The 26,464-nt window shown below is 43.3% G+C and overlaps 1 protein-coding gene across 2 annotated transcripts in view; it reads right to left on the bottom strand.

Annotated features, from left to right (window-relative positions):
• Positions 1-26,464, bottom strand: part of actn4 (actinin, alpha 4) — a 52,231-nt gene that overhangs the window by 9,812 nt on the left and 15,955 nt on the right. The window contains exons 2-15 of one of the 2 annotated variants that reach the window (XM_063205186.1): positions 18,616-18,730; positions 15,561-15,680; positions 15,380-15,466; positions 14,715-14,802; positions 14,321-14,399; positions 13,125-13,206; positions 9,049-9,134; positions 5,778-5,870; positions 4,315-4,545; positions 3,440-3,592; positions 2,916-3,061; positions 2,257-2,365; positions 1,723-1,863; positions 764-946 (exon numbers count right to left, since the gene is read on the bottom strand). In XM_063205186.1, coding sequence (XP_063061256.1) covers positions 764-946; positions 1,723-1,863; positions 2,257-2,365; positions 2,916-3,061; positions 3,440-3,592; positions 4,315-4,545; positions 5,778-5,870; positions 9,049-9,134; positions 13,125-13,206; positions 14,321-14,399; positions 14,715-14,802; positions 15,380-15,466; positions 15,561-15,680; positions 18,616-18,730 — 1,713 coding nt within the window. Of the gene's footprint in view, positions 1-763; positions 947-1,722; positions 1,864-2,256; positions 2,366-2,915; positions 3,062-3,439; positions 3,593-4,314; positions 4,546-5,777; positions 5,871-9,048; positions 9,135-10,558; positions 10,645-13,124; positions 13,207-14,320; positions 14,400-14,714; positions 14,803-15,379; positions 15,467-15,560; positions 15,681-18,615; positions 18,731-26,464 lie in introns of both variants that reach the window. The other variant, XM_063205185.1, reaches the window with a different exon arrangement.

A 26,464-nucleotide genomic window follows, 5' to 3' on the forward strand; every position in this document is an offset into this window, starting at 1 on the left:
ATCAAATGCCTGTTACAGTACAAATTCACTATTTATAATAGAAGTGTGATGTGCACTTTACTACATATAGGCTATACAGTGTAACAGAGGGACCATTGGGTTAATGTCATGCAGGTCTCGATTTTGCCCCGAGGGCCGTAATTGCGCATTTCGGTTATTTCATTTAAAAAAAATAAAAAAAAAATAAAAAATGTTTTAATTTATTTTTTATTTTTTTACATCCGGGCCGGATGGAACCCTCTTGCGGGCCGGATGCGGCCCGCGGGCCGTATGTTTGACACCCCTGTTCTAGACCCTCGCCAAACAGGTCCACTCTCCAAACACTGTCTGATTCCCACATCAGAGCTCAAGACATGAAATGTCTTGAAGCTCTTAAAAGAAGTTCCCTTGCTAACATCAAAACCATTTTCACAAGGAGGATACAGTGATCAGTCAGAGGTGATCAAAAGAGTTTGTCAAAAGAGAAGTTGTTAGCCTGTTAGCAACTTTGGTAGTTGCCAATGGGAAAATGCATTGAAAACCGCAAAGTAGCTAATGTAGTTAGCAACTTTGGTTTTGAGAAATTCACCCCTGTCTTGCATTTCAGTTGGGCAGTCTTATCTACTGTATATAAGCTTAAAGATAATGTCTATGTCTTTGAAGGTCAAACTACATCTGAAGAAATGAAAAAAAGAAGCTGATTTTGATGTTTGGTGTTTCTGGGTTGCATATCAGTGTTTTTGCATACATATGCACAAGCACAAGCACACACACAGACACAGACCTTGTCCCACTTGTTGTCGATGCTCTCGGGAGTGATTGAAGTGTAGGGGTTGTTTCCGGCCAGTTTGATGCCGTTGTACTGGGCGATCTTCTGCACCTCGGCCTGGATAGCCTGGATGGCTTCCCGCTCCTTGTTCGCTTCGGGAAGGGTGGACTTGAACTGATCGTGTGCTGAAATCAAACCCTGTGGATAAAGAAATGAGACAAATGTCCCGCCTCCTTGTCAATGTTGCTGTGTTTCAATAACGAGAAGTTAATAGTGAGGAAAACAGCCTACTCTGTAAGAAAAAAAACAACCGACGTCAGGTGCGTTTTGACAGCTGATGACAATGAATGGCAAGATTGAATTTCTTCATCAGAGAGAATGAAAAAACTAGTGACCTACAGCCCTCAGTTAATTCCAGAAAAGCACGAAAGGTAACATTAGTTACCATCCCCCTTGACTTTCAATATGCCAATTCTTTCATCCTCGTCATAGTAACAATTACCAGTAACTGCTAGGTGACACTAATAGAAATTAGCTAATGTCTTTTAAACTGCAATATATAGCTTGCTTTTACACCACAATTGACGGTTGTCATGGGGATTTAAAACAAGTCTTTGTGCTTTTCTCGAGGGAAGAAAACCATACCGTCAGCTTCCTATCTATGTTTGTATATTCAAAATCCACTCTGGTTGTTTACGGTTATTAAAAACCATGGTTTGAGGGAAACACTGAAGTAAATGATAAATGTCTGCAACACTGTTAATGTTCCCAGTTGTTTTATGGCACAATGTTTCAGACCTCAGTCTTCTTCAAGTGCACTTGAAGGAATGAGGTCCAAAACATTGTGCCATTAAACAACTCTGAGCATTCACAGTGATCCGGACATTTGTCATTTACTTCAGTTGTTTTGTTTTGTCCAGCACCTGTGCCACTGATGTGTGTGTATTCTCTGCGTTCTTGTGGGAAACACTGACCTGTATCTCCTCAATGTTATGCACTATGAACATGTCCTGCAAGTCCTCCATAGCTCCCTCCATCCAGTTGTTGAATGGCGCCGCCCTCTTGGCATACTCCAGGTATAGCTCATCAATGGACTCCAACTGCTTCTCCGTCCTCTGTGGGATGGAGCAAAAAAATTGAAGAGTTCATACGCAAAACCCTCAAAAGCCATTATAAAAAATCTGCAATAACATTTTTTTTTCCTCCACTGTATTTTCACCGAGCAACCTTGCCCAAAAAGACACTTAAAAAAACCCAATAACTTAAAAAGCAGTTAACAAAATGTATAGAAATACAGCCTTTTTTATATAAACTAATTTCAAATGTAGACCACTTTGAAGGTTTTGCATCTGAACCCATCAAATAAAATGTTGCCTTTAGGGAGCTAAAACCCAGGTTTGGGCATGTTGTTAACACATTATGTGTTTACAAAAATATCCACATACAGCATGTGTACTTTTGATCCAGTATGGAAGTGATGAGAGGAGAGGGGAGGAGTATTACTGTACCTCGAGGGCCTCTCGGCGACTCTGGGTGAGGGAGCCCAAAGTGTCCCACTGCTCACAGATCTTCTGGCAACGTGCATTCACACTCGGGGAGTCGTAGTAGTCCAGCTCACTAACACACGAAAGAGAAGAAGTATTTCAGGAAATGAACGAGAGGTGGAAAAAAAGACAAGGTAGAAACATGCACACTAATACGCATGCACAAACACACATTTATCCTTTCATAACTTCCAACTAAACATAGGCTACTGTAGGCCTATTGCTGTGTCTCAGATGGTGCACTTGTGCACTTCAGTGTTCACATTTCAGTGCATATGGCGTATTAATCACACACTGAAACATAGTACCCAAAGTGCACAAGTGCTCCATTTGAGATCCAGCATATTGTCACCCGGTAATCCTACTAAATTATAACTAGTTTCTGTCTGTCTTTTTGTCTGCGTCACATTTATCAATGGACCAGGGTCCAAGTTGCCATCTGATTGCTCTTAATTTGAAATGCAGTGGCTCTTGTAGGATTTCGCCTGCTCTTAATTTGAAATGCAGTGGCTCTTTTAGGATTTCGCCTGCTCTTAATTTGAAATGCAGTGGCTCTTTTAGGATGTAGCCTGCTCTTAATTTGAAATGCAGTGGCTTTAGGATGTAGCCTTTAGTTTTCTTACTTGAGCTCCTGAGCGATGGCGGCTATCTGCTCCACGCGGTCCTGGTGTGCAGCCAGATCGCTCTCGAAGGCCTCGTGTTTCTTCAACAGAGCTTTCACCTCAGACAGAGAGGCGGTCTCGTAGTCCTTTTGGGTTAGCATGGCTTCCTTACCTATGGACACAAACACACACGGACACATACACACACACAAACAAACGCATTTTAATCAAGTAGATGGGTCTGATTGTTTAGGGGAGATTAGCGGATGAAGCTGTCTCTACAGTGTCGCAGCATCTACGCAAGATTGCAAGCTTTGTAGCCGTGGCTTAGAATAACTAAACTAACTTCGATAACACTTGACGCCGGCGTCATGACATAACAGTGTCATAATAGTGGCAAAACAGTATAAAGTCATAGTCTTAAACAAGGTGTCACATGAATGCCTGCATTATGACACTGTTATGACATCGTTACGTCATGCGTATGACACATGCGTCAAGTAAAGTGTTACCCTAACTTCTAATCACTGCTCAGACGTAGTGACCTTACCATCAGTCCATGATTCGTGGATAGTGGCTTTCTGACGGAACTTCTCGGCCAAGTGGTCTAGCCTCTCCAGACGGCGAATCTCGTTGAGGAGCCATTCCTCATAGCCCTTCTCTGCCCCCTCCAGCTTGTGCCAGGATCCATTGATGTCCTACAGAACAACAGCATGGCATCATACAAGGAAGTAAGTGAGATGACACGCGCATTTGAAATGCCTATGGCGCTTGTGCACTACGCCTTTGCATGTTGACTCGTGCTCCACAACGCCCTGTGACAGTTTAGGTTTAGGCAGGGTTTTCACCATTTCACCATTTCCCTTGCTCGTTTCTCTATTCTTGGCAAGGGTAAAGCAGAAGAAACGTTTTACAGGTTAGGGCTAGGCATGGTTTTGGTCAGGGCACAACAGAGCATTTTGGCATTTAGCAACAGAAATTTGCTGTGGTAACAGAAATTTACATACAAGGCGGGAAAACTGTGCAAACCCTGTCACATGACAAAAGGGTACATGAGGGTTGTACTATCTGGTCATTCACTTATTCCACCCTTCTAGTATGGCAAAGAAATTCAAACCTGCAATACCTCAGGCTATAAGTCCAACTACTTAAAAAGCCGCCACATGGCATCATCCCCTGATTACACATCTGCTACTATTCTCAGCCAGGCAGCATAAGCCGTCGCCAAGACGCCACCTCAGTAAGTAAGTAAAAGGGACTTACCGAGACCATGCGGCCCTCGGAGGGCAAGACGCCACCTAACTAAGTAAAGGGACTTAGGCTACCGACACCATGCGGCCCTCGCCAACTAAGCAAAGGGACTTACTGACACCATGTGCCCCGTGGATGCTGGGTATTGTAGTTTAGATGGGCCACTTACCGACACCATGCGGCCCTCGGAGGGCATGAAGGCGGGCCGGTTGCTAAGGCGCAGCTTGGTCTGCAGCGTGTTGAAGTTGATCTCCAGCTGACACTTCTCCTGCACTTTGGGCGGCTTGTGCACGCGGCGGTAGTCCCGGAAGTCCTCCAGCTTCTGCTGCATCTCCGCCATGGTCTTCTCCGGGGCCCGGTTCTCAAGCCAGGGGATGGTCCTGCGGATCCACTCCAGCAGCTGGACGTGGACATGAGCAAGATGCAGGGGGAGGGTGTTAAACAGGGCTTGACATTAACTTTTTCGCTTGCCGGCCACTGTGGCTAGTGGTTTTCCCCATTCACTAGTCATTCAGCCATTCTACTAGCCACAAATTTGAAATCATTTTTTCCCTTTATTGTCATGATGCTGTACATCTAACCTCAGAAGATGCTAAAGCAATAAGATGAGTCCACAATGCTTTCTACATGGAAATACAGCAAATCAAACAAATAGAAACTGAGTAATTGAGCTTTCTGAGCTTCTTGAACTTAAATTCAAACAATTGACACACAAGGGACAACATTCAGAACATAGGATACTCTGATGCATCACCATAGAATAAACTACCTGCCAAATTGGCCAGTGACACTGAAATTATTACCAGCCACTGTCAAGTTTTACCAGCATTTGGACGGTTGGCAGGTGCCAGTGTCAAACCCTGGTGTTAAAATGGAAAAGGGGAGAAATATCTGCACACCACAAAACTTCCCTGTCGTGATTGATTTAATAAGTGAAAAGTTGGCAAAACGTTTCGACCTGTGAGGTCTTAAGACGCACCTCACACCTTATGGGGTGTTAAAATGGGACATGACACAAGACATGACATGACATGACATGAGGTAAGGAAGGACAAGAGAGGTCATGAGACATGACACAAGACAAGAGAGGTCATGAAAAGTGACACAAGACATAAAATGACACGACACAAGACATGAAATGACACGACACATGACATGACACGAGACAGGAGATGAGACATGACATGACACACAAGACATGACACGAGATATTTTTGTTCAACCCTATGCTAACTGGGGGCATAGTTTGTTCATACATAGTGTTTGAAACATCTAAAAACACTCAAAAAATCATCTCGGAAAGGGCTGAACAGAAAAATAACTGTAGCTTCGTTGGGTAATGACAAGTCAATGTTAGTGAGAGCAATCCAGTACAATGGCATGGGCATGTTGAAATTGAGAGTTGTGTACATGCAACTAAAAGATACAATCAGGGCTCTAAATTAACACTCGCACAACGGCCAAATGCTGGTGAAATTTCAATTTGGCTGGTAAAAAAGACCAATTTACTAGCCACTTTGACCCATTAGTGAGTATGTGTTTGGCTAGTAAGATTAATATCCACAAGCCATTTTGGCTGATGATGGAAAAAAGAGTCATTTAGAGTCATGGATACAATGTAAATGCACTTACATCACTTGCCAACTTCTCATAATCCTCCATCAGGTGCTCGTTCTCTTGATTGACAGCCAGGACCTTGCAGATCCTATTGGCCGCCGTTTCAGCCTATCACAAATGACAAGTGAGTACAGACACAAACTTTCACAATACAAAAAAAACAGCTTTTCTCTTTAATGTAAAAACTATGGTGATTGATTGGCAAAGCCAAATGTTTTGCTCACTCATATTTTCTGTGAGTAGTACAATAAAGCAATCAAAAATATTTGTGCATCTACTGTAAACTGCAAAAGCAAAGACCACTGATGCAACACACGTGACTAACCCATTAGATGCAATAGTCTCCTGACATGTCCTTGTACGTATGCAGTAAGTGCATTGGGCTCCACAAATATCGTTGATCACAAGTCCCTGTAGGCCCAGCCAAGCCTCTACCCTCAGCACTTTTTAATTCGTTAAAGGTCCAGAGAGTAACATTATTAGGTGTCCATTATCATAAGGGGTCAAAGTTCACTGCTCATCTGTGGCAAGGTGCAGGATTTAAAAAAAACATCAGAAAGCAGAAACAAATCCGCACAATGGAAGTCTGCGCAACAATATCTAAACTGGTGTTTACTGAAGTTGTTTAGGTTGATCATCTGCAGGTAAAAACAGGTATTGGGCTGGTTTTTTTTTTTTAGATGAATGATCATAGAAGTCGATAGAATTTAGTTCAAATTCTGCGGCAATTGGTGTATCCAGGTATATTTATTAGGCAGAAAATCAACCACATCTGGCATCTGATGACAGGGACTCCAATCTCCATATTCATCTACCATCTTCAATTACAATACCAAATCAGAAGCACTGCTCTGAATTCCTCTTCTAATGCTGTACTCCACTGACATGAGAAGTGCCCATGTACAGTAGCACAGCAGGACAGCATGAGCTGTGAATTACCAGTGATGGGCAAACTGAACTCATAACTTCGTTTGAAATCCGGCACCATCTATTCCAAATGACCTAGCCTGATAAACCAGCCTAAATGTGTAACTTAGTCTGGCCCCGATGAATAGGACATCCGAAGATTGTTGAGAACAACCTGTTGTCTTTCAAACCGTGCCTGTGCCTATAGGTCAACGCTGTGACGAATCAGCGCCGTCTTTCTCGCTGATGTGCTTTCCCAGCGTTGTGAGCTTCGTCGTCACTCCCTCAAAACCCCACCTGCTTTGATTCAAAACAAATTTCTGTGATGTGATTGGTTTGCCAGATTCAGGGCAATGTGTTCAAAATGTTCGACCGTCCGAGGCCAGACCACTCGCAAACAAAAAAAATGACGTCCAGCGGGTGGCGCTGGTTTACCAGGCTACAAATGACCCATATTGCCTTTCCAATTCGTCCAGGTGATTACCTGGTTGAATGATCACCTGGTTGAATTGGACAGGTAAAGCCAGGTAATTTGGAATAAGTGGCACTGGAAGAAAACGAATGACTCCAGGTTGTCCATCCACCTCTGAGAATGGGCAGCGTGTGGGAGAAAGCCTACTGTACACTGGACCTTCAACTGCAGCGTGTGGGAGAAAGCCTACTGTACACTGGACCTTTAACTGCAAATCACTGTACACGAGGGACTGGAGAGGGAGTATCCAGCCATTCTGAGACAAGAAATCCAAAAATTAAAAATAGTTTTTTATTTTCATGACCCAGAACAGGTTGTATGAAGCTAGTACTGCATTCTTTTATTGCGTGGTTTTGTCATTATTCATTAGAGAGCCAGATCGCACAATTACAATAGTAAACAATTTTGTATTTCTGGTCTCAGACTGGAACTGGACGCTGGGCCTTTAAATGACAAAAATGGCAAAAATGAACAGGACTCATGATCAACGGTTTAAGCAAAGCATTTGCATACGTACAGTTCAGTTCTAGGTTTTGGTGAATACTCCTGAGTTAAGAGTGCCACAGAGCACAGAGATGGGCATTCAGTGAGCTAGCAAAACACTCTTAAATCTTCCTCTAAATGATGCATGAAGGTGAGTTGTCAGTAACTGTTGAACCATGCATGCACAACACATACATTCACTGTTTGACAATTGCTACGCCTGCATTGTTCGTGTACAACACGCTAGTCATTATCTTGAAACACTCACACTCAAAAGACACCAGAACACAACAAGCATGGGTTATATTATTAACTTAATGGCAAAGACTGCACGTCAGATAAGTACATCATCATGCGGTCAAAAGCTATTTCGCTTGGTTAGTCCAACACTGTGGATGCTACAGTACCTCAGTACAAAAATAACACACACTGTGGTGTCAGACACATGCTTAATGCAGCAAGCCTATAAAAGGCCATGTTTTGGTCTGTACCGCTTTTCACTGCACCTCCTGTTTTGTCTACGGACAATAACTACATTCTGAAACAGAAAGCATTTATAGCTAACATTACTGAAGAGTAACATTACTGCATTTCCACACACCATTTATCATCAGTGACAACATTACTAAATAGACAATTGATTTCCTTAAGAAAAACATAGCATATTTGAACAGATTCAGAAATGAATAATTAAAAGAATATATCGGTTTGGTTTACTGTGTGCTTCCAAAAAGCTTTGCTTTTCCAGTCTTTATTACCTCCCCCCAACACAAAACCAATAATGCTAATAATGCTAATTTTTGAGATCTTTGATTATTCAGAGAACCTCAGGGCCAAATATGTTTATAACAATGCTGTGAAGAATGAGTTATTTAGTGACCTTGTTATGTTTCAAATTGGCAAAGCTTTGTGAGAAAGTACTTCAGTTAACCTCTCCGTTTTTATTATTAAGGCAAGGAAGGAAAAGGAAGGGGTGAAAATATTTAAAGCATCTGGCGGTGTTCTCCCATTGGGCTTCATAGTGCTGCTCCCCCCTCCATGTTGTAGGAGTGGGGTTGTTACATTACCATGAAGGCTCAGACTGGAGCTACACTGGATGCGTTAAGTCAAGTGTGAAAAGAAAACACGAATGGGCAAGAATGAGTCTTTTTATTATAATGTTCGCTCGTCTGCCATATCTGGGGTGCATTTCTCGAAACCATAGTTGCTAACCACGTTACCTACTTTGCTGTTTGCGATGCAATTTCTAGTACGCAGTTACTGGCTAACAACTACGCTTTCGAGAAGCACACCCCTAGTGTGCGTAGCCAGTTCTATTGATTACATGAGAAGCTAATTGTAAAGGCAGATAGGTCTTTGACTTAACGCATCCAGCGTAGCCTCTGGGTCAGAGGACAGACAACAAGAGGGGTTTGGTTCTCTCACCTTCTGGGCACCAGAGAAGGCGTGATAGAAGCAGGAGACATAGGTCATGATGGCCTTCTCGTCGGGCCGCAGAGTGCCCACGATGTCTACAGCGGCAGCAACAGCACAGCCCGGGGGAGGTGGTGAGCAGAGGAGAGGAGCACAAGACAGCAGAGAACCACAATACCAGAGAGAGAGAGAGAGAGAGATGGTGCAGAGATAGAGAGAGAGATAGAAGGAGAGAGAAAGAAAAGAGAGAGAGAAAAAGAGATATATGAAGCTTAGCTACCCAAAAGCCAAAAGCTTTGCCCCCTGCATCCCAAACACAGTAACATGTGTGCTGTGTTGAGGGGAAGGGGAGAGGGCGCTGGGGGTTGGTGGGTAAAGGCAGGTCAGGTGCAGTAGCCGTGGTGGAGTGGAGCGGAGTGGAGCTGAGCAGAGCTGGGTCACTCACAGTGGACACAGCAGAGCCTGTGGGGCTGCCACACCCACCCACCCTCTCTCCTCCCACCAGGCCCCCCAGGGTACCACACTGGGGTAGCATGGGGACAAGAGAAGGGTTGCGCAGTAGCTGCAAGGTTACCATGGTGACAGACACAGAGGGTTGATGGGGGCGGAGGGGGGGCTTTGAGTTTTGTCTGACCATGAACAGACGGTCAGGACGCACACCCATTTTTTTTTCCAGAAACACATACACACACACACAAACACACTGACACACAGACTCTTAAGTGAATCTCTCTGGAAAACCAGTGTAGTGCAGGTGTACTGTATGTCCCGTTTGAGATGGGACTGTGTCGGTGAGTAGACACGCTTTTATCAAAAGAAAAAGTGTGCCAATTCTGTTTCGCTGTTCAACATCTGGTTAACTCTCCATTGACGCACACATTTACTTGACGCACACATTTACTTTTTCACAGCATGTTTTACTTTTTAGTATTGCTATGCATGTGACAAAATAAAACAAAAAGCACAATGGCTGTGCTAGCCTGAGTAGAAAAGGGTGACTACATTTTAAGGAAGCTCGCTGCCTTTCATCGACTTCTCATTTGGTTATGTGGTCACCTACTATTGCCGTCTCAACTTCCTTCCTGATTTTGCGGTTGCACGAGCAAACTGCCTCCAATATAGATATAGAATTGCGTGTATGTGTGTGTGTGTTTTTTTTTTAAGCAAACATCCTGTCAAGTGTTTATGACCGATATTTGCATGCGTTTGTGTGTGTCTGCGTGTGCTGTGCTGTGCTGTGCTGTGCTAAGGGCAAGTGGATAGTGTTCCCCAACCAGTCTGCAACCTTTACCATTCCAATGCTGGAGGAGGAGGAGGAGAAGGAGGAGGAGGAGTAGGAGGAGAAAAGCCATGCTGGAGAGGAGGAGGGAGAGCTGCCGATGTTGCTGTGGCAGAGGCCAGAGGTTTTAACGGTGAGGTGTTAAAAAGTTCAGACTGGCCAAGGAGAGTCTGGGTGGGCGGTTTGGAGGGAGAGTTGGGGGTGGGGTTTGGGGTTGGGTTGGGGGACGGGATGGGAGGGTACCTTCTGCGCTCCAGAGAAGGCATGGTAGAAACTCGACACATAGGTCATTATGGCTTTTTCATCAGGGCGGGCAGTGTTGACTATGTCTGCAGGGGAGATGACAGTTATACACAGGAAAGACAAGACAGGACAGGACAGGACAGGACAGACAAGGACATACAGACAACTCTGGCAGACAGACGGGGGCCAACGATCAAATTCTTGTGTTTTATTCTAGTGGGTTAGCATGACAGACAGACGTTTCGGCCAAAGCCTTCTTCAGCGTCTCTGAAGACACTGAAGAAGGCTTTGGCCGAAACGTCTGTCTGTCATGCTAACCCACTAGAATAAAACACAAGAATTACACCAGAGAGTGCGGCTTTTCTACTAAATATGAACTTTGCCGTTTGCTCGCACCCAAAGACCTTGTAAAAACAGTTGGGAGTTGAGTGCACTTTCTGAAAATAGGCCACAGATCAAACTCAGACTAGTTGAGGGAGACTTAAGGCTCCACTGTATCGTACTCGCCGTTTCTGTCACCAATTGCACAGCATTTATCAATTAGTTCACTGTACATAGCATTTTAGAGCAATTTGTGTGAATGTGTATGTGTGTAGGCTGTGTGTGTGTGAATGTGTATGTGTGTAGGCTGTGTGTGTGTGCGCGCATTTGAAGGCACTTTGAGTCAACTGCATAGTTGTGATGCTGTGCTATATAAATACATGCTGCTGTTGCTTTTTGTAATATTAAATCTGAAAAGATTAATCTTTGTAAAACACAATGCTCCCTTTTCTATATAGTTCCACTATGGTTGAGTTTGAGGATAGCTTACTTGACTTGAAAGGAGCCTACAATGACTGCCTTCGGATACTCATGAAGAAACCTAGAAGTACATACTGGAGCAAGTGGGCTACTCTGTAACCTTGGACTAACCAGAGCCATGGAATTTAGAGTTTGTGGTAACCATGGTACAGGAAGTCGGTTGGTGACATCCATGACTCAGGGGGTGCATTCCAATATGCGACCTTGAATCCTCCACTTGTGCTTGTGGCCTCGTAACAGGAAGTAATACGTCATGATGACATCACTGACAACAGGATCATATTTAAATAGTCATTTTCTCATTTGCAAACTAGTTGGTGAATGAACAATAGTCCCCCAAAAAATTGTTGTGGATAGGCTGACAGCGGGGAAACGTAATAGTTTTCTCCACGGAGGCGGGGCATCAGCAAAACTTGAGGCCACAAGCACAAGTGGAGGACGCAAGGTCGCATATTGGAATGCACACAGTGACACAGGGACTACATTCCTTCATGGCCCTGCCAAGGAACTCATACGTTTATGTGCCGGCTGGGCCCTTCCATCAATGGGTTGATGGCTCAGATGATAGATGCAGGTCGTAGTTAGTAGTAAAATTTGGGAGCACTGGCCTGTGCCTAAATAAATTGTTGACAGTGTTAAGATTAGCGTCTGTTAGCTTCTAAATGTGGTGTATTGCTATGCAATGGTTGGACTACATTAGTGGCTTGAATTAAATGAAACGCACAATGCAAAAGGGTTTGATCATGGCACATCGTCATTTTGGTGCAACCAGAGGTGGAGAATACGTATAAAACAAGAAATTGATAACAGTGATTGATTGATTGACACATGCACATACAGTACACACTCCGACAGACAATGGGTCATGCAAACAAACAGGCACACGTAGGCACCAACACACATACGCACACACACTCACTCAGACACACATGCACACACATACATTCAGTTATGACACTAAAGGCAACAGTCCAGTCAACAGCCAATGGGAATGGAGTTGTGTTGGATATTAATAACGTGAAACCTGCATGTAATCTAATTATTAACCATGACAAACTGGGACATAAGGGAGGTGACTGAGGTTAGGGTGTATGGGACACAGTTTAAAGGAAGTGTCTGTGGTTGGTTAGACCAGTGGTTCTCAAAGGGGGCTCCGGGGATCCCTGGGGGGGTGTGGGAAAATGTTCGTTTACAATAGAATACACAGAATTACTTCAGCAGTAGGCCCACGCTGAAGAAGAACTTCCTACATAGGCACTGCTTTTGCATAAAAATGACAATTTAGAACAATTAGATAGTTAGAAGTATGACGCTCGTTATGCATGTCTAGTAGTTACATTTTGTTTCAGACATTTAAAAAGGTTTATCTTTTACCTGACATGTTTCGACGGTGAGACTTCCGTCTTCATCAGAGGGTCACATGGATGATGATGTTGATGACCCTCTGATGAAGACGGGAGTCTCACCGTCGAAACTTGAAACATGTCAGGTAAAAGATGCATGTAAAACTTTCACATGTCTGAAACAAAAGAAACGGTAAGAATTAGAACAATTGTAACTACTGTATAATTTGTTGTGTGATTGGGAGAAGGGGTATCCTTGGCATTTTTCTGCTCCATTCAGGGTCCCAAAAAGTTTGAGAATCCCTGGCTTTAGACTGTATGATGAAAAGATGCAGGATGCACATACAAACGCATCATCAGAATTACAGAAACCTACAGTAACATTCACTTATAGAACCAATGTAGGGGAACAAATTGTGTACCTTCTGCGTCCAACATCTTTGGGATGTCGAGGTATTTCTCGGCCACTTCAAAGGCATTGTTCAGATTATGCACCGCATCATCCTAAGAAGAAAAGAGAAATACATTCATTCATTCATTCATTCATTCATTCATTCATTCATTCATTCATTCATTCATTGGGCTTTTTAGTCTTTGTTGAGAGAGGACTGTCGAAGATGGTGTACGGAAATGAGTGGGAAAGAGACAGAGGGAAGGATCGGGTCAGAATGAAACCCGTGTCCCCTGCTTTATGGGACATTTAGAAGAGAACACCGACAAATGACATTTTTGTGTGGCCGTCTATCAAAGATGGTGGTAGGGAGGGAGCTGAGCGAGTAATTGATCTGCAATTTACAAACCAAGTGCATACTTTTTAGGTTGATGGGCATCCCTTAGCCGTTTCCTTTTTTTCATTTTAAGTCATTAATAGTATGCAAGATAAAAGGAAGAACAATCAGCATGTTTACTATGTTGATAATTCCCTTCACTCCACTAATGAAAACTATGCATGTATACACACTTAATAACAAAGCAATTACCCGTGTGATACATAGGAGAGAAAGTTCTCATGTTCACCATAAAGGAATTGAGACACTGGTATGCCCATCAGCTGCTCCTCTGTGCATAAATCTGCACACATGACTTCGGGTAGAACTATGAAGAAAGGGGCTCTGGGTAGATCTATGAAGAAAGGGGCTCTGGATTTTGTTATTTACTTTGTAGTTCGCTGGAATCTTCGAGTCTTCTATCTCTCTTTTTAAAGGTCCAATGTGTAAATTTTATTAGTTCATTACCGAAACCTATTCTCCCCATTCTCAACTTTTCATCTTTTTTATGACTATTGGTCTGGTCTGATCAGAGAGGGGTCTTGCAGCCTAAGATGTGTGCATGACTGGTGATTCAAAATGGTGTATTTACAGGGAGAAGATCCACCTACTCATGTATCTAAAGTGGAAATCTCTATTAGCCATAATGAAAACTTAGAAATTGAGGATGGTAGTAAACATTCACGAAGAAGATGTAATTTGTAAATGGGAAGTATAAATTCTCAAAATGAACTACTAAAACGCACTCTTCTTTTGCAGTTATATGCCAGTTATAACCAAAACTACCTACGCCTTCAGTAAAATTACTGAAGGAGTGATCACTGACAATACAAGAGGAGATGTACACAAACCTTTCTGAGCTTATCATAGTCGATCAACTCAGGTCTGTGTCTGTGGATTAGAGCATTGAACGCCAGGCCATCCTTCCAGCTATGAAGAAGAGAGAGGAAGAGAGAGGGTGGGTTTTACTTTTGCACAAGACACATTCAAAAATACAATTTTCACTTCTGGGCAAAATAACACGGTGACAGAAATGGAGGAACACTTCAGAGAAACGACAAAAACATCCATATTTGCCATCGATAAAGAGACACTGGCTGTGACACGACCACTAAAAGAGGTAGACTTTTATTTATTAAAAAGGGCACGAAAAATTGCTTTAGATCGGGTTACCAAAAAAGGGAGGCAACTATTAGGGGGGCCAGGCTATAAATTGAGGAAAAACGGTGAATTATTATTCTGTACCTCATGTGGAAGTTCTGGACGTTGACATTGTTGTATGGAGCCGTCTTCCTCTGACACCAAAGCAGCAAACCTTCCTTTGCGGAGGTCTCTGAGGAGAGGGGGAAAACAATTTCAAATTTAAAAAACACTATTCTGGAAGCACACAAAAGATAACATTTCCATTCTCTCTGCTTCACACAAATACACTGCACAGAATCTCAGTTTGGCTAAAAACGCCATGTCGCGTGACACCGGGTAGTTAACGTGTGTGCACTTATGTGGCGTCACTTGAAGTGTACACTGAGCATGAAGAAACATAGTGAAAAGCGTTGATCGATAATAAAAACAGTTAAATGGTGTGCAGGGATTCGAATATTCTTCCTTGCTGTAAACAGTGTGTGTGTCAAACTTTCTGAAACGCCTTTTGAGTTGAAACTGAAAGACAGTCCATTTATATTTACTGAACAAATGCAGAAATGTAAAGAAACTTTGCATTAATCTTCATTGTTACTAAACACAGTACCAAAGGCCCACACAGATTTTTGTTTTATGTGGGGTCTGCAATTTTATGCGTGTGTATTTCGAGACCAACATTGAGTATTCAATATACAGTACGTTCAAATGGTCCTTTTGAATTCAAAAATACACAAAGTCGAATCCCATCACTAGTCATATACAGTACTTGCCTTCCACTGAGATATCCTGGATAGCGAAACGCAGGATGATGGTCCAGATCATGCCCAAGGTCATCTTTGCATTGCCATCCACAATTTCTGTTACAAGCGAGAAAAGTGGCGAACACATTATATGAGGCATTTTAAAGAGTGAAGTATCACTCAAAGCATCATACAAAACATAAACACAAACCTTCTGCGCCAATGGACACAAGCTTGACTCCCTTGCTGGCGATGAAATCCAGTGCTTTGTTGACATTGTTGATCTTGTGAACTCTCATCTTGCCCCTTTCAGGTTTGGGTAACCTCTCTCCTACAGAGTACCAAGGGAGAAAAGAAAGATAGACAGACATATTAAGCCTTACAATTACAGCACACACTGTTATAGAGACAACTGATGGGAGCTCCTCAGACAAGAAAAGTAACACGTGCAAAACGTTACGGCTTCAGTAGCGATAGACACTTGATGGAGAGAGGAACAAAACAGCTTTCCTTGAAGGACTTTTTCCTATCAAACCTAGCAATGCAAATCTTGATTTTGCCAGTCAACTTGCCTGAACTCTTAGCAATTGGCATAGCAAAAAAAAAATTTTTTTGGTAAGCCAGTGTTCCATAAGATGCTAATTACACGGATTGTGCATTTCATTACGTCCAATTGTGCATTGCATTGAATTTTTATGGATTCTTACTGAGAGCCGTGGCGTAATGGTTAGGGAAGTCAGAGGGTTGCGGGTTCAAATCCCACTCTTAACAGCAGCTGGCTCTAGTGCCCTTGAGCATGTTACATAGCTCCAGGAAGTGTAACCAATACCCTAAAAATAACTACAGTGCGGCTCATTCCATTATGCAAAAATTATTTAAAAGATGTTGGTGGTGCTGACGTTTTCTGCTTTATATTGCCAAATTAAAGTATGAATGTAAACATAAACAAAGATTTTCAAAGACAAATGATCAATATCACAGAATTTTTAAGTGTAAAAAATGGGGAGAAAAAAGTAAAGAATAGGTGGATAAGGATATTATGCAAGTTTGCTTCTTTAAAAGTTTTTACATATTAACCAATAAGCACAACAACAAACATGTTAGTATTCATTTAATGCTCAGCATTCAATATGAACCTACAACTATCTTGTTTATACCTTTATATACTCTCTCCATTTACTCAAACAGCTTAACTAATCTTGAATCCATCAAGCCATTTCAATTTTTCATTTGTAGAAGTGTTTACACCAGAAATAACTTGTGGAATGTGAAGTCAAGTAACAACCCTTCCTTGCTTCTTTATTGCTGTCTGTCTGAGAGGAGCAGAGCCACTTCCTCCCTATCCCCAAGAGCTTTTCGATGCAGATAAGGTCAGAACAGAAGACTGAGATTTGTATTGATTCCCATCAAGGCTTTTTGGTTATAAGAAGGATGTGGTAAATCCTGCACTGTGAAAAGTATTATCTTGCGTGAAAATAAGGTTTTTGATTTAGTATTGACTGAATGGATGAACCGTGTGTCTACAATTTTCATACAATTTGCAAAATTCAGCTTCAGCCCTTTTCACCCCTAATTTGCAAAAAAACGGTCCAACTAGGATGCTTCCAGTAATTCCCTCCCTGATGATCGGTACAGACTCCACCACACTCGCTGTCACATGAAACGGCAAAGAGGGTGAAACAGAATTAAACAAATTATGTAAACGCCTTAGAGGCAGATTTCAGGTTGTGCTTCAACAGAAACTCAAATGGCTCGAAGAAGACACTCATTTCTATGCAAGATAATGCTCTCACTCTGCAAGGTTCAAATTTCGTGCCATGTCTTTCATTTATTCTGAAAATGAATGTAAATCCTGTCACAGTTCTCTACGGCCATATTAAAATTCCCCTCTCCTAAACTATATGCACAGAAGCGGCGCCATAGTGACCAAATGGGCCTGATCATTGTGTCCTTCCTGTTGTCATTAACCTACTTGTTGCCGGGTTGAACAATTGCCTCTCTATGTGCCCATGTAATATACATGTTTGTTCTGAGCTATTCAAGACAATGTAAATGACATTAAAGTAAACAGAGCCCCACTGATACAAGCACTCATACAACTGCTACTCAGATTACATTACATTGCATTTTACATTGCATTTTGCAGACGCTTTATAACCAAAGCAACACTCCAGATCATGCCTAACAATATTGAATTAAATTTTAAAAAGAGCGTTGTCTTGTTCCTACTGCCTTCATGTATATTTTTAATCAGCTTTTTGCCTTTAACGCAGATAGGATAGTGAAGAGTGACAGGAAGTGAGTGTGGAGAGAGAGACAGGGTAGGGTTAGGAAATGACCCAGGCCGGATTCGAACCTGGGTGCCCCTGGGCATGCAAGCCCAAGTGTGGGGGGCTTAAGGGCGGGTTATGCTTCCTACTTGTGCCACAGAGTGAGCTTGTCGCAGCCATGATGCAGTTAATTTTGGTTTATGCCCTGTTTTGAAGCACGGTCTGCGCGATGTCATTCCACGCTGAAACTGCCTTCAATACAAAGAGTAAACTAGACGTGTCGGTTGTTTTTTAGCATCACAGACTCGACGAGAATGAAAATGAAACATTAAATCTTTATATCACGTGCATGTTTGATCGCACTGGCAGCCACAGTGGTAGTTTGGAACAAAGAAGTGGCTCATTTGTCGAGGACGAAGCGGAATGTTTCCTCGACCTCGGAACCACTGTTCAACTGTCCAAATAACTTCAGCGTCGTAACTTGCAAGCGCATGTGTTGCCTTTGGTTCGTGTAAATAAATCAAACAACAAAGCACGGGCAACTTATTTAATGAAGAGCTCACAGTCCGTAGACCGACGAAGGTTAGAACAAGGAAGTAGCGCTTGTTCTCGACTAGAGGACAGAGCAGGCTGGTCGAGAGGACCAATCAGAGACCTATTTTCGCCCTTTCACGCCGTCGCTCCCTGCGTCGAGACACAATTTCGGGGAGGTGCCCCAGAGTACCTGCGTGATGGGGGGGGGCTTCACTCCGTTAACTGCGCGGCTCACTGCATCATGATGCAGTGACGCTGATCTCGAGGCATAAACCACCCTTTAGTGCGCTGCGCCACAGCGCTCCCCCACACCGTCCTCTTCATCTTTTTACTTGCAGAACAAGTTGTAAAATGAAATTGCTATTTCAATTTTATTCACGATTGTGTCCAAAACCTTGTGCTGGTCTTCCAGTGTTGGTTTGTTCCTACTGCATTCACGTGTACGAGTTCTGTCCGACTCACCTGAGATGACCTCTAGTAGCAGCATGAGTTTGAGGCCATCCCTGAAGTCCTCTTCGATGTTGTCGATCTGTGTGCCAGCCTTGCGTAGATGGGAGTTGCACCAGGCTGTGAATGTCTGGAAAAAGAAAGAGACATGGAAAAAGGTTAACAGGAGTTAAAAAACAATCCATCTCTAAAACTCCAAGTCAGGACCCTGTTTCTCGAAAGCGTCATTGCTAACCAGTTAGCAACTTAGTAGGTTGCCAACATGGTTAGCAAAGACGTTAGCAGATCCAAGCTGAGGACAATACCCCTGAGTGGAGTGGAGGGACAGAATTCCCAGTTCTTCAGGTGGCCATCTGAACAAAACATGTTCCCAACAAAACTGCCCAAACACAATAATCGAGGTGGTCTACATTTTAAGCCCAACACCACATTGGGACAACAGAGGTGAGCGAGAACAGGACAGTTAAAACTGGTCCTTTCCTGCACTGATCTTTCAACTCCCCCAGCCCACCCACTTATCCATTGGGAATTGGCACATGAGCTACACTTAGGCCGGGAATTCCGAGGCTAGGCTGTCAGCTCGTTCTGATCTGAAGGACAGCATGAAAACCCTGGACATGGAAGGACATGGAAATGCTGGCTGAAATCCCCTCACCCGAGTTTGAGATCCCAAGCACAGAACAGGAAGGGAGGGCAATAGTAGAGCGGCTACAAGGCCAATTTGGCTTGAATCGTGCAAATTATGATACAAGCATGAAACTTGGCAGGTATGTGCTTAAGACCAATACAATCAAATCTGCCTGATTGGCCACTTGAAATGGTGGCCATTTTCCAAGATGGCCGCCAAAAAAGGCTCCAGAAATTGATTTATCGCATAGAATTGACCTTGAAAATTATGATACAAGCATGAAATTCAACATGTATGTGTTTAAGACCAATATGATCAAATCTACCTGATTGGCCACTTGAAATGGTGGCCATTTTCCAAGATGGCCGCCAAAAAAGACCCCAGAAATTGATTTATTGCATAGAATTGACCTAGAAAATTATGATACAAGCATGAAATTCAACATGTATGTGCTTAAGACCAATACGATCAAATCTACCTGATTTGCCACTTGAAATGGTGGCCATTTTCCAAGATGGCTGCCAAAAAAGGCCCCAGAAATTGATTTATTGCATAGAATTGACCTAGAAAATGATGATACAAGCATAACATTTAACATTTATGTGCTTAAGACCAATACGATCAAATCTACCTGCTTAGCCACTTGAAATGGTGGCCATTTTCCAAGATGGCCACCAAAAGGACCGCAGAAATAGATTTATTGCATAGAATTGACCTAGCAATTTATGCCCTTAATACCAGTGCAATCAAATTTACCCAATTGGTCACTTGAAATGGTAGCCATTTTCTAAGATGACTGCCAAAAAAGACCCTAGACAATGATTTATTGCACAGAATTATCCAAGCAATATATGACGGACACATGAAATTCGGCATGTATGTGATTAAGACCAATAGGCCTACAATCAAATATACTTGATTTACTACTTAAAATGTGATGACGATATGTCCAAAAAGACCCTAGAAATTTGCTAATTGCAAATGTTTTGGCAAATTAATTGTTCACTCTCCTCAAATATGTTTCCATAGATGATGAAGTGATACAGATATTAAAATGTTCAGCAATGACACATAAGCCAGTTCTTAACTTAATGTCAATGGACCCCAAGGTTATGACATGCTAATAATACGATGACAGTGTGGTAATAATATGCTAATAGCAGCAATTCATGGTTCTCTCGACATTGCTGTTAAACAGAAGGTGCGTGAACACCAGAAGCAAGCTTTGCCATGAATTTGCGTTATTCGCTCTGGACTTGACATTAAACATGTTTAATTTAGCTAATCACATAACTGCTCTGGCTTGTCAGCCTGGGACATTCAAAGATATGAACATCCTCCCCTGGCTGCCCTCTCCAGCCACTGTGCTGTCCCCTTTGCGCACCCGACCTCGGCTAATGGTGGTTGACGTTCGGGCACAAGTTCTGTGGAACACAAGACTGATCGTGGCAAGGCCACCTGAATCCTCGCCTCTCCTAATAGGACGCATTACCCGTGTCTCCCTTGGGTCGGTCACCCCTTACTGTGCGTGTCTCATGCGCTCAGCAGGAGCGCAAGTGTCAGTTGTGCTGCCTGGAGCGCTGTCCCTGGGTAGGGCGCCCGTGGTAAGTTAGATCATACTTCTCCAATGAAGTATCTCAGGCCCCTGCTCGACCAGGCTGCCTGATCGAGGGGAAGTGCGTCTTTGATGTCCCCCTGGGAACCAGAGCGTGTGCCCTCAAACAGGTGTCTATCGGGGCTTTCTTGGCCGGCTCGCTGTGGTGGTGGTTGCTACTCGGTTCTCCGTCCGCAACTTGGACCTGCGGCCCTGCTGGAGAATGACTGGGTCTTTTCTGCCAGCAAGATCGCATGGCAGCTCAAGCTTGCTTGGCGGTCTTGGGCATGGTGCCTCTCAGTTGCACCTGCAGGTGTTGTGTACTGAACATGCTGGATATTCCCCCTTGTGCCAAGGCCTGGTTTTCCATTGGGGAATACCTCTTGATATTGGGGCTCTCGCTATACCTCTGTGGGCTCCACTTGCACATCGGTTACACTCAGACGGGTGGTTTCCGTGCCCTGGGTTCCCTCCACTGTGTGCTTTCCGTGGTATTCAATGTCTGGACGCTGCCTTTGTGCGCCCCGTGCTTAACCCCTCTTCCCCCTCCGGGTTCGGAACGAAGACTGCGCCTCTTTCTTGTTCCCCCGCTAGCGTTGCCGGGATCTGCCCTCTAAACACTTTATTGACACCGGTAGGCTGAGTCTGGGTGGTGTGCCTGCTCTAATGATGGTGTCAAGCGCCTGCCTAACCCGTAGGTTGGTACTAGTATCAACTTTCCCCATGGTTGGTGTCTGTCTGGAGGGATTAGGGGCTTGCCTCCCCTGCTCTTCCAAGTGCACCCTTCGGGTGCAGCTCTTGCCCCTGGCCCCTGGGCCCTGGGGCGGCTGTTGGGCGAGCCGTGTCGCTTATCGCTGTTGATGGACGCTGCCTCTCAGCCTTCAACAGCTCTGGGCATCGGCAGGAAGGGTATGTACTGTGCCAGGCTTTTGCTTGCGCATTCTAGGTAACTGGCAACGCAATCAGGAGTTTTTCAATACCCATAGTAAGATGTCGAGTGATTCAACCGAAAGAGAACTATAGGTCACCGAGGGCAACCCTGGTTCTCTGAGGGAGATGAACGAGACATCTCACCAGATTGCCACACTCACCCACAAGCTCAAAGGTTAGTTGTCTCAGATTGAAGATCAGAGCCCGGCACACCTGAGCTTTGTCCCCGAGGGGGCGGGATCCCCATCTGCGCAGCTCATTGGTCTGATTGAAAGCAAGTTTTGGCAAATGGCCACCCAAAGGGCGTTACCCATAGTGAGATGTCTCGTTCATATCCCTCAGAGAACCGGGGTTACCCTTGGTAACCTATAGTTATGTGCCTTTCTGCTTGATTATGTTTCCTTCTATGATGAATTCATTGGAAATTCAAACATAGTGATTGTTTATTTGGGCCACATCTGGTAGATTAAATGCAATTAATGAAGTTCTAGTGTCCTCTTTGATGGCCATCTTTAAAAATGGCTGCCATGCTCCATTTTCAAGTTGCAAATGAGGGGGATTTGATTATATTGCTCTTAAGCACAAACACACAAATTGACATACTTGTATCATCATTTCTTGCTCACTTCTGGGCTAAATTCAGTGTTTTAGCAGCCATATTGTAAAATGGCTTCCATTTCAAGTGTTGAGTCAGGTAAATTTGATTGTATTGTTGTTTTTTTGGCACATTCATGCCTAAATTGATGCTTGTATAATAACTTGCTTGATCAATCCTGTGCAACAAATCTATTTCTATGGTATTTTTTGTCAGCCATCTTGGAAAATGGCAGTCTTTAAACTGGGAAATCCCTTAGAATGTATTGTGTTGGTCTTAAGCACATAATGGTCAAATTTCTTGATTGTATCATAATTTCCTTTCTCAATTCTGTGCAACAAATCAATTTCTGAGGTCTTTTTTGGCAGCCATCTTGGAAAATGGCCACCATTTCAAGTAGCCAATCAGGTAGATCTGATTGTATTGGTCGTAAGCACATACATGTTGAATTTCATGCTTGTATCATAATTTTCTAGGTCAATTCTATGCAATAAATCATTTTCTGGGGTCTTTTTTGGTGGCCATCTTGGAAAATGGCCACCATTTCAAGTGGCCAATCAGGTAGATTTGATCGTATTGGTCGTAAGCACATACATATTGAATTGCATGCTTGTATCATAGTTTTCTAGGTCAATTCTATGCAATAAATCAATTTCTGGGGTCTTTTTTTACGGCCATCTTGGAAAATGGCCACCATTTCAAGTGGCCAATCAGGTAGATTTGATCGTATTGGTCTTAAGCACATACATGTTGAATTTCATGCTTGTATCATAATTTTCTAGGTCAATTCTATGCAATAAATCAATTTCTGGGGTCTTTTTTGGCGGCCATCTTGGAAAATGGCCACCATTTCAAGTGGCCAATCGGGTGGATTTAATTGTATTGGTCTTGAGCACATACATGTTGAATTTCATGCTTGTATCATAATTTTCTAGGTCAATTCTATGCAATAAATCAATTTCTGGGGTCTTTTTTGGTGGCCATCTTGGAAAATGGCAGCCATTTCAAGTGGCCAATCGGGTAGATTTGATCGAATGGGTCTTGAGCACATACCTGCCGAATTTCACGCTTGTATCATAATTTGCACGATTTTCCCTGTAGCCGCTCTACTACAAGACATTAAACAGACTTTCAGAGACAGAAACAGAGACTTCTACTTTGCTTTACAAATCCACCATATTTACAGCAGACAAAAAACAGCTTTCCATAAAGCTTCTAGATAGTATTTTATTTATTTATTTATTTCTCCTTTATTTTACTAGGGTAGTCAGATTGAGGCAATGGCCTCTTTTCCAAGTGAGCCCTACTCACTTTAACTTTAAACAGTTTAGATCGACCTCCCCTATGAGAAAATAAATAGAGGCTACATCTCTCGCGTGATGTAAACTGGCGATGGCTAACCAATAACCACACCCTGATCAAGAACAGACATGCCTTCACTTCCTCCACAGAAGAGCTGGCCGTCCCCATTTAGCACTCACCCCGTACCACAATGGTGCTGCTGAGAACACCACCACTGACCAGCAGCTTTTCTGGTACAGCAACTGCTCAGATGCGGTCAAGCAGTGGGTGTTGAGAACCGAGGACTGCAGACATACCATTTGATCACCCAAACCATCGATTCTAGACTTAAACACTGGCAACTGCTGCAAGAGAGCTACCTTCACCACCAATCGACTTGTCAACTTGGCACACTCACTGCTCTCACTGCTCTCACTGACAAAAACTTCCACAGCATGTGCTGCAATGCAACTACAGTAAAACATCTGCAAGCAAGGCTATACAAGTCACTTTCAATATCATACACGTCACTTTCAATGTCATACAATATCATTCCCTTTGGACTAACAGTTTCTAACAAAAAATGTAGATGTGATATGAAACTGTTTGGATTTGCTAGTTGATTCCATAATTGTTGAGAACATAAATGTCACTATTTTGTGCGCAACAGCAGTTTAAAATAATTAAGTACTCATTTCTTTTATGTAAACAAGACAATCGACCAATTAGGTCATAGCAGCAAAGTATGCTTGATGTCAAAATCTTTCCACTGCTCTGACTGAAATTACTTTTTAGGGAGTGATTGAGAGTACAGATGAACAGACTCTGAGCACAGTATGACAAACAAAAAAGTATAAATGGCACCATTCACATAACATCTCATAGGGAACGCTAAAGGACACCTGCTTCCTAAGAGCTTTACAAATGGCCTCTGATGCATTAGTTGCTACAGCAACGCTGCAATAAACTTATCATCATCATTGTTCGCCTTTTGTGGAGGATTTTTCCTCAATTCTAGAATGTAACTCAAAAATTCTAAAGCTCCCACAGAGCCAGAGATCCTAGGAATATCCAGTCTCTCTGACAGAACTCTGTGTTAAAATTCCCACAAGGTACTTGTGACGACATGGGGAGAACTAAAAAAAAAAAACTGTCAAAAAAGTCCAATTATGTATACGTGATGGTACTCGTCAAAGGGCTAGTTCTAGTAAACATCTCAGCCTGTTTCACTCCCAACAACCCTGGAGGTGGCCCTCCATCTAAGCTTATTTGGAGTAGAGGAAGCCCACCAGTAGGCCTACCACCCGACCCCCAAAATGGGCCAAATTTACAGTGTGCTGTGTGTGTAGTAGGAAAAAACATTATGAGGGGAGTGGTGAGCCATGTCAAGCCTCCCTCCCCTCCCGCCTTACAGCTGATTAGTGCACAAAAGACCCATTTAGCTTCCCTAGATAATGAGTCCCTTTCGCCCGCTCCCATCCCCACCTCTCTACACCCCTCTACACCCCTCTCCCTGTCATCCAGCCCCTTACTTGCTGTTAGGCGTACCCCAACACATACTGTGGTTCCCCCCTCCCTACCCAGCCTGTGAAACTGTGGTGCCCCCCTATCCACCCTGTACGACACAACTGCGTAGCTGCCCAGTTACGGCCAGAAAGACTGGTGAAAAGACTCAAAGAATGATGTTTTACATGTCAGATTTGATCGAATCTTCACACTGAATTGCAAAACATATTTAGCTACAGTTTCCATTTTGATTACAATGTTTTTATCATATTAAATGTTCACATACATGTTTCGTACTGAAAGAGGACATCAGCCAGCGTTTAAGGTACAACAACAACAACAACACAACTTTGGCAATGTGAACAAATACAAATAAAAATATGCTTCTGCTCTCAGGCACCAATAAGCATATTACCATCCATACATCCAAATTTGACCTGCTGACGGCTCTAGAGAGTTTGAGGGAGGGAGGAACAGAGAAGAGTCTGCTGAAAAGAATCAAAGGAATGCCCTACATTTAGAGAATGTCAGATCCCATGTCAAGACAGATTACATAATAATATTTGAAGTTAAAGAGTAATAACAATCCATAGAAACACTATGGGAGCCCTCAACAATCATAGCTCAATTGCCCTTTCCCCCTAAATGTTTGTTATATTGCACCATGGTCCAATAGACTCCTTGCTGATGCGGCTTTACTACGCAAGTTCACAGTGGTGATGATGAACAGTACAGGTGCCACTCCCATGTCAGGTATGCTTCCAGGCAAGACACAACTTCATCCAACACACCCATGTCACATACACAAACACTCCTCTCTGAAAACAGTACACCACAGTTAGAAAAACTTCAGAGGTGGCTGAGATCGAGAGAGAGACAGACAGACAGACAGAGTGGGAGGGCCACGTCAGTGAAAGGTGTGGTGGTATCTGAGAGGAGACTAAGCGAGGCATGCTTGCTTGCACAGAATGTCATCTCAAAACTTTTGCCCATGCATGACTACACAGCTATGCTCATTAAGGCCCTGCCCCCTGCATCACCCTCTAGTTATGTCCCATTTAAGGCCCTGCATGCCTCCCAGTGCGTGGCTAGGGAGGGGCCTGCGTACCCTAGCTAGCGCACCAGCTTAGCGTGATGGTGGCCCATCGTTTGTGGAATGGGACCAGTGTTGCTAGATTGGGCTGCTTAGGGTGGCCGTCTGCAGGTAAAAATGGGTTTTAAAAAAATGGTAGACGAGTGCCCTACCAGTTGGCCACGGCAGGGCCCAGAACTGCATTTTCATGAGGCTGGCACCAATATCAAGAGGGAAACAGACCAAGAGGGTTTAATA

Source organism: Engraulis encrasicolus, chromosome 8, assembly GCF_034702125.1.
Source record: "Engraulis encrasicolus isolate BLACKSEA-1 chromosome 8, IST_EnEncr_1.0, whole genome shotgun sequence".
Classification (NCBI taxonomy): Eukaryota; Metazoa; Chordata; class Actinopteri; order Clupeiformes; family Engraulidae; genus Engraulis; species Engraulis encrasicolus.